This window comes from Pelodiscus sinensis, chromosome 6, assembly GCF_049634645.1.
Source record: "Pelodiscus sinensis isolate JC-2024 chromosome 6, ASM4963464v1, whole genome shotgun sequence".
NCBI classification, from domain to species: Eukaryota; Metazoa; Chordata; order Testudines; family Trionychidae; genus Pelodiscus; species Pelodiscus sinensis.
Genome location: NC_134716.1, coordinates 8607803 through 8622902, shown reverse-complemented (window position 1 = coordinate 8622902; position 15100 = coordinate 8607803). Strand labels below are relative to the sequence as shown.

Genomic DNA, 15100 nt, shown 5'->3' with positions numbered 1-15100 from the left:
TAATGCTAAATAGTGCAAGCGTATACACAGCAATTCCGCTATTTTGAAATAAATTTGAAATAACGGAAGGCTTTTTCTGACTTCTGTAAACTTCATTCCATGAGGAATAATGCCTCTTCCAAAATTGCTATTTTGAAACAGCAGTATTGTGGACGCTCCGACTGCTGCTATTTTGAAATAGCTCCTCCCCTATTCCAAGTAATTACTCCCTGTTGCTTCCTGGGGCTCTAAATCGAGGTAGCACATCCACATTAGGGGAGCCTGCAGTGTAGATGCACTATTTTGATATAAGCTATTTCGGAGTATTTCTCCCAGAATAGTTCATTTTGAAATAAGTGTGAAGTGTAGATGTATCTTTTGAGAGATCACTGGTTTGAAACTGCAACAATATGGCTGAGAGGAAACTATCAGGTTTCTGCCAGGAAAAAAAAAATCACAATTCACAATTTGAAATTTGCATTCCTTCAATATTCTGCAATATTCACACAACAGTCACTATTTCTGTGAATGTTCCTAACAGTAAATTTGTTCCCAAGATTGTCCAGAGAAGCAATCACTTGGATCATAGTCCAAGTGAATTTGCTTAGAAATTGCAATAATTGTGCAAGGATTTTTCCCCCCTGAGCATTCACACCACTCTTGTAATAATATATAGCAATAGACCTTTGCCTGTGTGAGAGAGATACAAGAACTTGATTAAAATATTTTCTCCTGACTTTTCCAGGTGGATCAGTGGTCTTAACTGAACTACTGCATCCCTCTTTTCTGAGACACCATTTAAGTTTGGATGATCCTCCTAATCATATTGGATAAGCCCAACAAACCAGGAACATAGGACAAGTACCCCGCGACTCTGCCCGGTGCCCCATGCTGATGAACCAAGTTTGCATTCAAAATACACGCCGACTGACATTTGCAACTATTCTGCAGGAGCTGTAAAGTTTCCCCAAAACTGATATGGACAACTTGTTGATATGCAGACAAACTGCTGGCTTGTGGGTGCAATCTGCCTACAACCCAAGGCCAAATTTGAATATTTTTGTGTTTCATGTTGAACTGTTTTAAATCCAGGCACATTCTTTCTTATGTACTGTATACCCACGAGCGGGAGCATGGGCCACTGGTTATCCACAAACAATTCAATGACAAAAGAAGGCAGCAGTCATACATCCCCCAGCTCTTTTCTGCTTGAAGACAAAGAAGGATTTTTCAAGGTTCTCAAATATAATTGCAATAATTTCTGGAGCAATGCAGTGCCAGTTCTCCAAGTCTGGCAGCAGAAAGCTTCCAAAAAGAGTTTGCAAGTGGGGAATGTGAAAATTAGCCCTTTAATGGCCTAAAGAATCATGATTAATACTTTGATCAGAGGAATTGTTAATGCCTATACCTGTAAAATACTTTGGACCAGTTTTTTTTTTAAATCAGCTACTTCTCTCTATTACAACATTAAACACTTTAAGACATAATATCTCCTCCTCCCCTTTAAATGAAAACGTTTGATCTTTTCCAGGAAACATTTTAGAGGAACATGTATTTAGTTTATACTTTTTCTGTTTATGTTAAATATACATGTGCCTCTTAGTAGTTTCACAGACCTAAGAAAAACAACTGGGTACAACAGCAGCCGCTGCCGCCATTCCGCTGTCTACAAAGGAAATATATAATCCAGCTGTGGCAGCTCTAGTAAAACACAACATCTGTTGATCATTGGCAACACGCTGGCAGGGGCTCCTAAAATCCAAGCAGGCTCAGTCAGTCTCTGCCTTTGCCCTGCAGACCTGAAACATTCTGCACATATCGTACCATTTGACTCCATAGATTTGCTGAATTAGCATGACAGCCACGCCAAAGACCATCCCCAAACCCAACTGAGTGTCATCCTGAACCAGGGCAAGGTTAGGCGGGCTTTAATGGATGGACAGAAGTCATGGCAATGTGGTGCTTTTAATAACGACCCAACATTTTCCCTTGTGAGCACAATTATATTTTTGAAAAACTGGGGCCAATTACTCCGCTGCGCCCATTGGCTGTAGTGTCACTGAAGTCAAATGGCACTGAGCCCATTTGCATCAGCTCAGGCTGCCTCACTGTGTGTCTGATTTTAATATCAAAAAGGAAAATAAAAATTGAAATTAAAATTCTTTGGTAACTTTGCTCCTGCAACAGAGTTGAGGTTATAGGTTAAGATCAGTAGAAAAGACAGAATGATGACTGATCATCTGCCTTCTTTACTTGATTTTTTTTTTGCCTTTAAAAAAAAATAAGCATCATATTCTTCAGTAAAAGCCACCCTGAGTCTGTTCCCTCTGGTTTAACTTCTTCATCTGCTTAACTACAGCTCCAACAGTGCAATAATATCCTTATAACCAAAGTCCAGATGCTCTCCCTCCAACCTCCACCCTCCTCATTTACTCCTCCGGTTCTTCCCTTTCATCAGTCTTTTAAGCATGTCACCACGTATTCATGGGTTTGGCACATGTTGCCATAAGAGAGCATCCTAACTCTCCCTGGTATCAGTTAAATCACATAAAAACGGTCTTCAACCAGTTGTTTGCTAAGGAGGAAAAGGGAGAACTCTATGCTGAAAACTTCTCCAAAACCACGCTGTCTAAATGCTGCCCTGCTACCGTGCTGGAATGCTTGGCTACTTCAGCAGCTCCCGGCTCCCCATTCACAGACAAAAGAGCAAGTAAAATGAAACTGACTTACTGCTATGGCTTGCAGCCTTTCCTTGTGCAATTCTGCCTCCGCCATCCTGGAGAAAAGGCCACAGAGGGGAAGAAAAAAACAACAACAAAACACTGCAGTCACCAAGAGAAGCTGAGTTACACCACAGAGTATTTGCAAAGAAAAGCTGGGCTGCTTTGCAGAAGTCAACCACTTTTGGAGGCACTGAAGACTAGCTTACGAGAGGATCATTTTAGAAACTGGACCCGTGCCTGCCTGCTTGTCTCCCAGCTGCACTGCTAACTGCATTTCATTGCTGCTTCTGTGTGCTGTTGCTGTCACACTAGCCATGTATGTGCTCCAAAAGCAGCTGAGTCCAGGGATAGCTCGCATGGCTATAATTTTTTGCCTTGACGTCTCAGCTCATTTGCTCCTCCTATGGAGTGTTGGGTCATGACAGGAGCTCAACATCAATAGCATGCACAGTAATCAGAACCTGCATGAATGCAGCAGAGACAGCTGTCTCACTGTGTGCCCTTAAAACAGGGACTCCAGGGTGAGGGGGAATAGAAGAAATTCACCAATCAGTAGCTATTAAAGAGTTAGGCACGGCAAACCTAAGGTCTAAACTGGTTTGGCTAGAGAAAAAGAGATTGTTTTAGTGACACGAGAGAAACAATACATGGTTAGGCATTCAGAGTATATCACAGTAGTCTGTGACTGCAATTATAATGTGGCATGTTTAAAGAGTTGTTAAAGAGGTGACTTTTCTGGAGTATACCTCAGAGGGTAGGGAATATGATGAAGCCCACCTACTGTGTATACAGATCACACACAAAAACTATATTGAAGAAAGTTAAGGTTGCAAATCAGGCACTCAAAAGTGTATGTGTGGGGGGAAGAGGGGAAGTATGTGATAATGTAATTAATGACTGTGTCGTAATGCATAAAATCAAGAAGAATGAATTAAGATTGTTCAGGAAGCCTTAATTCTCTCAATTCCTAATTTTTGCATGCTTGGCTTTGCGACCATTCAGTCCACTTTTATTTTACGTGTAATGTTCTGGATTAAAATAAATCAAATGAAAAAATGGAAGTGCCTTTGTGCATTATCAGTACTGCCTCTTACCCCAGTAGGCTTCAACACGCATATACGCCGTATACTGCTGTCACTTGAATGGCTGGAGTAGCTGATAGTATTAGTAAGCTGGCATCTTGTATGTGGACCTGCATTAGAGAGGGAGCAGACACATATTTTGCCTCTGCATTTCCCAGATATTTGCTTACAGCGGAGGAATGGTGAGACGCAGGAATCCTTGGATTCCATTCCAGCCTCTGCAGGGGAACGTGCTCTAGGGTCACCCAGACCCTTCTGCCCATATCCCCAAACCTGAACCTCTCCCGCTCCTCAGACCAGTCCCAGTCTCTGATCCAGGATTCTGAACCCAGTTTCCTTGCCCAGCCAATCCCAGTTCCCCAGGCTCCCCATCTGATCCACCTCCCCCTGTACACACAAGGGAGCCAGGCCCTTGGGAAAGGGGTGTGGAGGGGGGAGCTGGCTCCACACTCCCAAAAGAGGTGGGATCTTGGGCAGAAAAGGTAGGATAATGTAGCCGGCCCTCAGCACTGCCTGGACCACGTAGTGTGGTGCTCCAGTGGTGATTTAAAGGGCTTGGGGCTATGGGTGTCTGGCTGGTGGTCCGTGGAAAAGTTTGCATAGAATGGGGTTGGCCACAGGCCAAAACGTTTGAGAACCACTGCTCTAGAACAACACAGTAACTAGAAGAATGACATTTCTATGAACTATAGCCCTTCAGTTGGGAAAATGCACTGCACGCAGTCTACTCTTGGAACTTTTATATCTAAACGGGCAAGGTTTTACTGCCCTTTCTCTTAAAAACGAACAATATTTACCTCCAGAGGCTACCTTTCAAACAAGTGGGGACTCCGCCAGGAATTCCAGTTTCATATGGGACTCATTGCTGTGCAAACAATCTTTGCTATTATGCACATCTTGGGAATCTTAGAAAATTCAGTTACTGTTTAATTCTTCAGTCCCTTTTAGTGTCTTGTTTTTCTCCAGAATCTCATCGTCAGTGGCACAAGAAGGACCCCCACATGTGTGTGCCATTACTACAGTCGGTTTTGAAATACTCTGCCATGCTGCAGACAGTTATAAATCTATCCTCCCATTGACGGAGGAGGAAGGCACATGGGTGGGAGTAATGGGATTCAGTCCTTTCTTTCACTGCCCCTTCGTTTTTTGGCAAGCTGTGCCCCCAGAGAAGAATTTGACTGTCAGTTATACCCAGGGAAGTACTGGAGTTCACTGAGGTCAGCTGGATATGGAATTTGAGAAATCAGAACTACAGCCTCATGAAGCCTTACAGAGGGACACAATCAAATAAGACTGAGAAAAATATACCACAGGACGCTCGACTTTCCTTAGCAATTCAGCAAAGTCTCTAAGCACTTTTTGAAGTGAATTAAAGTTAATGGAAGTTAAGAACATGCTTCAGTGTGCTCTGATGAATCAAGGCCTTCTTATCATTGAGCATCATGACAAATCCCAAAGAGGCATAGCTTTCTTGTGGGTCGAGAGCCACCAGCCCCAATCTCCAGCCCTCTAATCATTCTTAGCCCCCATGTTTAGTTCAAGGGAGTTGACAGAGAGACGGGCAGACATTCTACTCTGGGGTGAGCACCCTACAAAAAGTAAATATTACTGATAAGAAAACAAACAAGTTCCAGACACGTGTTGGTTCTTTTGTGTATATGGAAACTTGAAGGCATTTTAATAGTTCAGTGCGTCTCTGGACAGACTCATAGAGGGTTTGAATTAATAATATGCTGGACCTTATTTTAGTTCTCTTTTGATTAGTGGTCACTGGTTTACAGAGAATTGGGTATTGTTTTGTGTTACACTATCCCACTATCTGCAACAGCAACCATCTCGTCTTCATTTGCAGCAGCATTATGGCTCTGCCTCTTGCAGACTGTGCAAGTCAGAGAGTCAGGCTGAAACCGACGTATGAGCAAGAGAACCCCACCTCCTTCTGTTACGAAATGAGGATCTTCATTACCATCAAGACTGTGATGCTATCCCATATTGCATCTTTTCACTCACAGCCAACCTCAGATTTCATGGCCCTCAGCAAAGCCTGATAGTCACAGCTCAGTCCCTGCTTTGTTAACTCATGTGCTGCAGCATTTTTAGTCCCTGCTCCATTAAGCCGCATCCCACATATCGGTGGGGAGAGCTGGCTCAGAGAGGAGAGTGAACTGTAGTGATGGAGGGAGTGATGCTGATCAAAGAGGAATGGGCAGTGGTGTTATATACTCAAGCAACAAGCTCCCTCAAAATGGCAAAGGGCTACAACTTTATTGGCTTTTCACATCCAGGAAGGTCACTCTTACAATAACCTCTGCAGGCTGCAGGGAGAGAGAGGGAGACATTTGTTACCCGGAGCCACCACCTGCCTTTCCTGCTCTTGGTGCTCAAATGTCAAGCATCCAATCAGGCACCAAGCCTAGGCCCACCTCACTTCAAGGCTTAATTTGTGTTAGCCACACAAGGCAACCAACCCGGGCCTCCCTGATGCTAGATCACTCGTTTGCACTCATCCCATATGACCCATGGCCCGAAGAAAGGGGATAGGGTGGATTTTTCATAGTGGGGGTGGGGAAAGGGTGAGTAGAGGAGGAAAAGCCTGCTTCCAAGTTCCACAGCCATATCCTGGCAGCCATGTCCCTTTTGCTGGTTTGCTAGATGCACTGGAATTGACCAATAGCAGCAGTCCTTACAAGGGAAAGCTACTACATCATAAGGAGGGTGAGCGGCGGCAGCTGGTGCCCCAGGCGGAATGCGCGATCGGCGCCCCCGCCTGCACGGTCATCAATGGCCATGACGTCATCATTGGGCGCCCCAGGTACCCCGTTGAATACAGTACCCTATGTGAAGGCTGAGTTGGCCTATGCTCACGGGCCGCCGCTGATCATAAGAATGGACATACTGGGTCAGACCAAAGGTTCATCTAGCTCAGTATCTTGTCTGCTGACAGTGGCCAATATGAGATGTCTCAGTGGAAGGGAACAACAGGTAATCTTCACAAGATTCCTCTCCTGTCACCCATTTCCAGACAAAGAGATGTTAGGGACACCGTTCCGACTCATCCTGGTTAATAGCCATTAATGGATCTAACCTCCATGAATCTATCTAGCTCTCTTTTGAACACTGTTAAAGTCCTGGTCTTCACCACATCCTCTGGCAAGGAGTTCCACATGTTGACTGTGCGCTGTGTGAAGAAAAACGTCCTTTTCTTGTTTTAAACCCGCTGCTTATTAATTTCATGTGGTGATCCCGAGTTCTTATATTGTGGGAATAAGTAGATAATTTTTCTGTATTCACTTTTTCCACACCAGTCATGATTTTATAGACCTCTGTCATATCCTCCCTTAGTCTCTTCTTTTCTAAGATGAATATCACCTCTTGAGGGTGGGGTCTCCCCGCTCCCCTCACTCAATCTGGTAGCAGGATTGATATTTGGCTTCTTTTTTCCCCTCTGGTTTATTTATGTGTCCCAGTGAATCCCAGTTTCTCCTGCTGGGCAGTGCCAACTCTGAGAGTGACCTATGGTGGGAGCATCCCTTGGCTTCTAAAACTCCCAGAAGAGTTTGTGCAGACTCAGGATCATAGTATCATAGAACACTAGAACTGGAAGGGACCTTGAGAGGTCATCGAGTCCAGTCCCCTGCCCTCACAGCAGGAACAAGCACCATCTAGATCATCCCTGACAGGTGTCTATCTAACCTGCTCTTAAATATCTCCAGTGAGAGAGATTCCACAACCTCTCCTAGTCTTAATCACAGTGAAATAAGTGCAATAATATAATAATATTACTGCTTAGCACTTCTGGACTGTTTTCCATTCTCAAAGCATCCCTCTCACCTTTATACAGAGTGAGGTACAAAGAGGTTACATGACTTGCCCAAGATTACACAGGAAGTCAGTGGCAGAGATGAGATCAGCTCCCTCAGAGGTTGGAAGATTGTTGGGACAGGCCTCCCATATCGTGATTACTACCACTAATTGTTATTTAACTTTTGCATTGCAGTAGCACCCAGTGGCCCCAGTCACGGACCAGTCCTCCATTGTGCTAGGTGCTGTACAAACATTTTCAGTCCCAGAAATACTGTATTTTCTAGTCAGCTACTTAATAGTTAGTGCCAATCTCAGGATGAATTCCTGCTGCTGTGGTTTTGTTTGCAGCCTTCCACTATACCAAACCTGATAGATCTGTGTCCTTGAGTCACCTGGGTCCCAAAAGATTGCCCTATTGACTCCAATGTGGACAGTGAACAACCCCGTGATCTTTAGGAATAATCTCAGTAGCAAACTTTCATCCCTAGTGACTGGTTTAAGTGGGATTAGGTTTTTGAGCCTCACAAAGGAAAGAACTTGACATATATTTCAAATTAAAAAAAAATTAAACTTAGGTTCTGTAGCATTTGATGGAATTTATACCGCTCCTTTTCCAGCAGAACCAGCACTGAACCTTCCTGAATGCCTAACAGAAAAGCCTTTTATTACAGCATTAGTCTTCTCTTCTTGTGCCCATTCCAGACACTCTCTTCCCAGGTGTACAATAAATCTTTGTTGTTTCTCCTTTATCTGTGAGCAGTTAGCAGCCTTCAACTACCTGAATGGGGGTTCCAAAGAGGTTGGAGAGAGGTTGTTCTCAGTGGTGACAGATGACAGAACAAGGAGCAATGGTTTCTAGTTGCAGTGGAGGAGCTGTAGTTTGGATATTAGGAAAAACTATTTCCCTAGGAGGATGGTGAAGCACTGGGATGGGTTACTTGGGGGGGGTGGGGAGGGAGGAGAATCTCCATCCCAAGAGATTCTTAAATCCTGGCTTGGCAAAGCCCTGACTGGGATGATTTAGTTGGGATTGATCCTGCTTTGGGCAGGGGGTTGGACTCGATGACCTCCTGAGGTCTCTTCCAGCTCTATGATTCTGCTTCCCCTTCTGGGAAAAAATATTTTAAAACCTAGAATCCAACAGCCATGGCTCAATGAAAACTTCCATTGAAGGTAATAGGATCTTTAAGCAGGAAGTTGGATTCAGTCTTACTTTCAACAGCACATATCCTATCTAAAGCAACCAGAGAGGAAAGAAATCCATTTACTTCAAGAGCTTCCAATGCTTTCATGTTTTCTGCCAAGATTAAATAATTGATCCAACTTGAAACGCAACATCAGAGAGAAAGCATTCTTCCTCTACAAAAGAACAGCATTGAGAAACAGGGTTTCAGCTCCCCATAAACCTTAAAGGCTATAATTTGCAGTAAGCTTTATTAACAAACACAAGGGGACTGATTTTGATTTCACCCCAGTATAAATCAGGAGTAACTTCCCTGAAGTAAGTACATTCACATTACTGATGTAAAACAGACCAGATCCTAGTGCACACTGTATGTATGGGCTGTTCAGAGTTTGGGAATTATTTCAGGAAAGAAGTCAAATACCCTGAAAATCCACCAACCAATTGAGGCAGCCCTTAAAAAATGCTATTTAGTTAAGCTCCCACACTTTGGATGTGAAACTCATAGATGAAAAAAGATGCTAGGTAGGAGTCAGAGGTATTATTACTATCCAAATATCTTTGGGTTTTAAACCTACAAGACCGGGAAATTTCACATGAACAGACTCTTCTGGTATTTTGGCTTCTCCATTTCTAATTGTGTCAGGAAGCCAGGAAACTGAAGAGGCCATCAATATGAGAACTAATCAGAAAATAAATTACTTTTTGGAACTGCAGAGAAAATTTTGTTTGAGTTTTGCGTCAGTCCTTGTTTCATCCAAACTGGTTGGACCAACCTAGCAGTTATCTGGGGACAAATCTTTCTGAGCTTCAGACAGATGACACATGTCTCCAGAAGTCTGTCCAGATTGAACACCCAGCAGCATGTATTAGACAAGGACATCATGCTGTGTGTGTGCAAATGAGACCTCCCAAGCACCTCCTAAGAGCACTTTTGCTGCTTCCCAGCCCCACTTTCTGTGTTTAGCTCAACGCACACAAGCACATTCTAATGGCCCTTTTATAGGCATGGCATCCCCGAAGGTCTCTTAACCAGAAGAGTTGAGTGATAAGTATGTAACATTTCCTCTACTGCTTTTCAAGAGAAGCACTAGGGATAGGAGAGATGGCTAGTGAGCAAAATCATAAACCAACTTGCTGGAGAAGATTTGAGTTCGAGGCGGCAGAATTTATTGGGATGAAACCTAAATTGGGAATGAATAAAGCAACAAGTAAAGTAGATAGCAGTGATCACTCACGCCAGTTGAAGAGTTTGTATGAAGAAATGGATTGGATGAATTCTGTGCCTTTTTTGTGTGGACAAATTGTGTATGAACGTCATTTCCTAAATCTCTAGGTTCTTAGTTACTACAGTGCATTCTTTTCCAGGTATTTGGCTGCCCACACACTCAGGCTGTGTCTACACTGGGCCACTTATTCCGGAAAATCAGCCGCTTTTCCGGAATAAGCTGCGAGCTGTCTACACTGGCCCTTGAATTTCCGGAAAAGCAACGATGCTCTACTGTACAAAATCAGCCACTATTCCGGAAAAACTATTCTGCTCCCGCTCAGGCATAAGTCCTTATTCCGGAACACTGTTCCGGAAAAGGGCCAGTGTAGACAGCCCAGTAGTCTTTTCCGGAAAAAAGCCCCAATCGTGAAAATGGAGATCGGGGCTCTTTTCCAGAAAAGTGCGTCTACATTGGTCACAGATGCTTTTCCGGAAAAAAGGGCTTTTCCGGAAAAGCAGCCTGCCAATGTAGACGCTCCTTTTCCGGAAAAACTGAAAACGGAATAGTATTCCATTTTAAGCAGTTCCGGAAATTCATGCCAGTGTAGACACAGCCTCAGGGTCTAACTAATCACTGTATTTGGGTCTGGGAAGGAATTATCCCCAGATCAGATTGGCAGAAACCATGTGGAGTTTTCACCTTCCATTGCAACCTGGGACCTGGATTGAACTAGAGTAAATGGTGGATTTGCTGTAACGTGAAATCTTTAAATCCAGATTTTAGGACTTAGTAAGTCATCCAGAGGTTAGGGATCTATTATATGACTGGGCGGGTGAGGTTTTGAAGCCTGCATTAGGCAGGAAGTCAGATGAAATGGCCATGATGATCACTTCTGGCCTTAAAGTTTATGAGTCTATTAAGAATAATTTACCAAATTTCTGCAGATTGCTACTGGTCTCTGACTTCTTTATGAACAGCTCGTTACAGATATTGGCCATTCAACAATCGAGCAGTGATTGCACATGCAGGTTGAGATTCTGAAAGCAGCCTAAGGGCCCTATATGCATATTTTCCATTTAAACTTGTGGAAGATTGTGTCTGAAATCTGGTAGTCTGCTTTGAAAATCTAACCTACCGGTCTTGGAAACAGGTATGTCTACACAGCAAACAGCAGCCTGCAGCAATGAGCCCAGCTCAACAGACGTGGGCTTGTGCTACATTTGCTTCCCCACCCCCTTCTCTTTTTCCTTCAACCACCAGAATAATGAAGAATGTGTCTCTAGTTGCCTGCATCTGATCCATTTGGGTGATTTAATTTTCTCCATATGTTAGAGACTGTGTTCCTATAACATAAAATAAATGAATAAATGCTTCTCAGGCACTGATAAAATGCTTGCTGTCAGGATTTGGCAGCAGAGAAAGTGTTCAACGATGCCAATGCCCAGGCTGTCATACAGGCTTGTCTTTTAGGTTTGTTGGCATACCACTAGCCCACTTAATCCTTCCATGCATACATCTACTATACAAACCAGGGTTTACAATGTCATCCATGACAAGCCAAGGAAGTGTCATCACCTGAACATATGAGTTGCTTATTTTAACAAGACCGCACTCGTATCGATCCGTTACTGCGTTACTAATACAATCTTAGTCCTACGTTCTGCAGGCAACACCGTATACTTATCTCCCATCCCCGGATGAGCTCCAGTGAAGTCTACATGGGAGTGGACTTGATATGGGCAAAGCTGATTTAAAGACTGGGGCCTTCAATTGCAAAACCGAATATTAAACACATCTGCTTCTCACAACTTTAAAATCTGTGATATTATTGTTTAAATGATGCACAGGGAAGAAAGTCCATGCATATAATAAAACTTCCAATCCAGTCCATTCGGAGTGCGTAAGGATTCATTTCAATATCTAGCAACAAATCTAATTAATATTCTTATGTGTCTTCCAACTTAATAAAAGCCCAATAATATATAATAGTTATTTACTTATTCCCACAATATAAGAACTAGGGGGTCACCAAATGAAATTAATAGGCATCAAGTTTAAAACAAACAAAAGGAAGTTTTTTTTCTTCACTCAGCGCACAATCAACCTGTGGAACTCCTTGCTAGAGGATGTGGTGAAGGCTAGAACTGTAACAGGGTTCAAAAAAGATTCATGGAAGTTAGGTCCATCAATGGCTATTAGCCAGAATAGGTAGGAATGGTATCCCTATCCTCTGTTTCTCAGGAGGTAGGTAATAGGGGAGGGATCACGTGAGGATTACCTGTTGTGTTCCCTCCCTCTGGGGCATCTAGTATTGGCCCACTGTTGACAGACAGGATACTGGGCTGGATGGACCATTGGTCTGACCCAATCTGGCTGTTCTTATGTTTTTATCCTATAAAGAGAGGATCACTCCGGGAAAAAAAACTAAGCTAAGTAAAACCAGACAGCCTAGTCCAGTCGGGGAGGCAACAGGCAGGTAATCAGAGGCCTGAGTGTTCATCACACATCTAACACTGACCTGCTGTCGGACACATGGGGCACGGCATCTCAATCCCCTTGGTTCCCCTCTGACCCTTTGTTTTGTCCATGTAACCTTTAAGTGCTTCTGAGCTGGGCTGTCTCTAATTTAGCTGTTGAGGAAGGATAGCATTGATTGAATTCCTTCTGATGGTGCAATGACCTCACTTAGGGTATGTCTACACTACCCTCCTAGTTCGAACTAGCGGGGTAATGTAGGCATACTGCACTTGCAAATGAAGCCCAGGATTTGAATTTCCCGGGCTTCATTTGCATAAGCGGGGAGCCGCCATTTTTAAAACCCCGCTGGTTTGAACCCCGTGCAGCGCGGCTACACGCGGCACGAACTAGGTAGTTCAGACTAGGATTCCTATTCCGAACTACTGGTACACCTCGTGGAACATTACTAATACAAACTTAGTCCTACGTGTACCAGTAGTTCGGAATAGGAATCCTAGTCCGAACTACCTAGTTCGAGCCCCGTGTAGCTGCGCTGCACGGGGTTTGAACCAGCGGGGTTTTAAAAATGGCGGCTCCCCGCTTATGCAAATGAAGCCCGGGAAATTCAAATCCCGGGCTTCATTTGCAAGTGCGGTATGCCTACATTACCCCGCTAGTTCGAACTAGGAGGGTAGTGTAGACATACCCTTACAGAGTTACCTGAGAATGTCTGTGTCTTATGTAATCAGAACAATTAGGTACAACAAGTGTTAATAACTTTGCTTGATTATAACTCAATTACTAGGCACAACATTTAGATGCAAAGTTTGAGAAGTCTGCATGCTTCCATTTTTACAGTCCTTTGGGGCACAGAAAAGACTAACAGCAATGCTAAATTTCTCAAAGGACTTAATTTTTAATTAATTTTAATGTATAAAATAATTAACATTTACTTGTAACATCTCAGATAATTAACTCTGTACTCACAGGAAGTGCTGAGAGTTTGGGGAGGTTATGCTGGGTTTTGTGTTATGACCAAACAAAAAGGATGAATGGAACCCTTGCTTTAAGTGCCAACTGGAACTCAGCTTTAACTACTGAGTTTGTGGCCCATGCCTCCTTAATAACAGAATATCATACCCCTTCCAAATTTCCTGTTTTTAAATCCTTACTCCACCACCTCTGAATACTCTCGTTATCAAAATACTTGTCCAGTCCTTGATTGAATCTTAATATGCTCTCGGGTTCTGATGCTTTTGGCAGTGAGTTCCACAAGGTAACAGTGCCAAGAATGACTTTTTATCAGATTAATTTTTGTATTTTGTCTATTATACTCTTTGCAGCTGGTCCCAAATATATCTTTTAGAATTGCTGGCTTTTAGAATGCCTACCTCACGCTATGAAAGGGATGCACCAGCTGCTAAGGTTTGCAATAGAAATACATTTTTAATCACTATGGGTATGTCTACACTACCCCGCTAGTTCGAACTAGCGGGGTAATGTATGCATACCGCACTTGCTAATGAAGCCCGGGATTTGAATTTCCCGGGCTTCATTAGCATAAGCGGGGAGCCGCCATTTTTAAATCCCCGCTGCTTCGAACCCCGTGTAGCGCGGCTACACGGGGCTCGAACTAGGTAGTTCGGACTAGGGTCCTATTCCGAACTACCGTTACTCCTCGTGAAACGAGGAGTACCGGTAGTTCGGAATAGGCACCCTAGTCCGAACTACCTAGTTCGAGCCCCGTGTAGCCGCGCTACACGGGGTTCGAAGCAGCGGGGATTTAAAAATGGCGGCTCCCCGCTTATGCTAATGAAGCCCGGGAAATTCAAATCCCGGGCTTCATTAGCAAGTGCGGTATGCATACATTACCCTCCTAGTTCGAACTAGGAGGGTAGTGTAGACATACCCACAGTATGTAACCTTCACAAATGACATGGAAAATGACCATCACAGAAACTAACTGTGGCTGGAGCTCCCATTGGACTGACTGCATTGTGCTGATGGCAGAGAGAAAAGACAGACAAAGAACATTCTTGTTGCTTTCAAGAGAGACAAAGACCATGCTGAGAAAAATGAATGAGTAATGTAAAAGTGTCAGGGGAAAAAGAGTTCTGTTTGCAATGGAGGTCTGGTTTCAACTGAAACATTAAAAATAAAATAATGGTGAGGGAAAACCATAACACATTTTGATCTGATTTTTTTAATGCATTTATATCAAAGATTTTACAGCAAGTCTAAATGAGATTCTTTGCTTTTGACTGAATTAGGTGAGAAGCAATTTAAACATTCTTGGCCCCAAAATAGAATATAGGGTCATTGTGAGGATTAACCACTGTACATAAAGACAGCCAGCAACTGCACAGTCACATCTTTATTAGGCCTTTTAGCCCTGGTCTTCACTAGGGCTTTCTTTCAAAATAATCCCCCTTAGGTAGAATTTATAAGTGGACCATCCACACTACCAAGCCCATTGTTTCAAAATAATAGACTGGTTATTTTGAAATCTGTTCTTCTGCTTTTTTCGGGAAAGAACACTAATTTTGAAATAGTTATTTTGAAATAGTGGTAGTGTGGACGCTATTTTGAAGTCATTACTCCCCAGAGTAATTTGAACTAATTACTCCCCAGTGCTCCCTGGGGCTCTATATCGAGGTAGTG

The 15100-nt window shown here is 43.3% G+C and overlaps 1 protein-coding gene across 6 annotated transcripts in view; it reads right to left on the bottom strand.

The window, feature by feature from the left end:
* Window positions 1-3072, bottom strand: part of PALM2AKAP2 (PALM2 and AKAP2 fusion) — a 356683-nt gene extending 353611 nt beyond the window's left edge. For 2 of the 6 annotated variants that reach the window (XM_075931391.1, XM_075931393.1), the window contains exon 1: window positions 2710-3072. In XM_075931391.1, the coding sequence (XP_075787506.1) occupies window positions 2710-2754 (45 nt within the window). In that variant the 5' untranslated portion in view covers window positions 2755-3072. The remainder of the gene's footprint in view (window positions 1-2709) is intronic. The other 4 variants (XM_075931392.1, XM_075931394.1, XM_075931395.1 and 1 more) reach the window with 2 other exon arrangements.
* Window positions 3073-15100: the final 12028 nt, after the last annotated feature.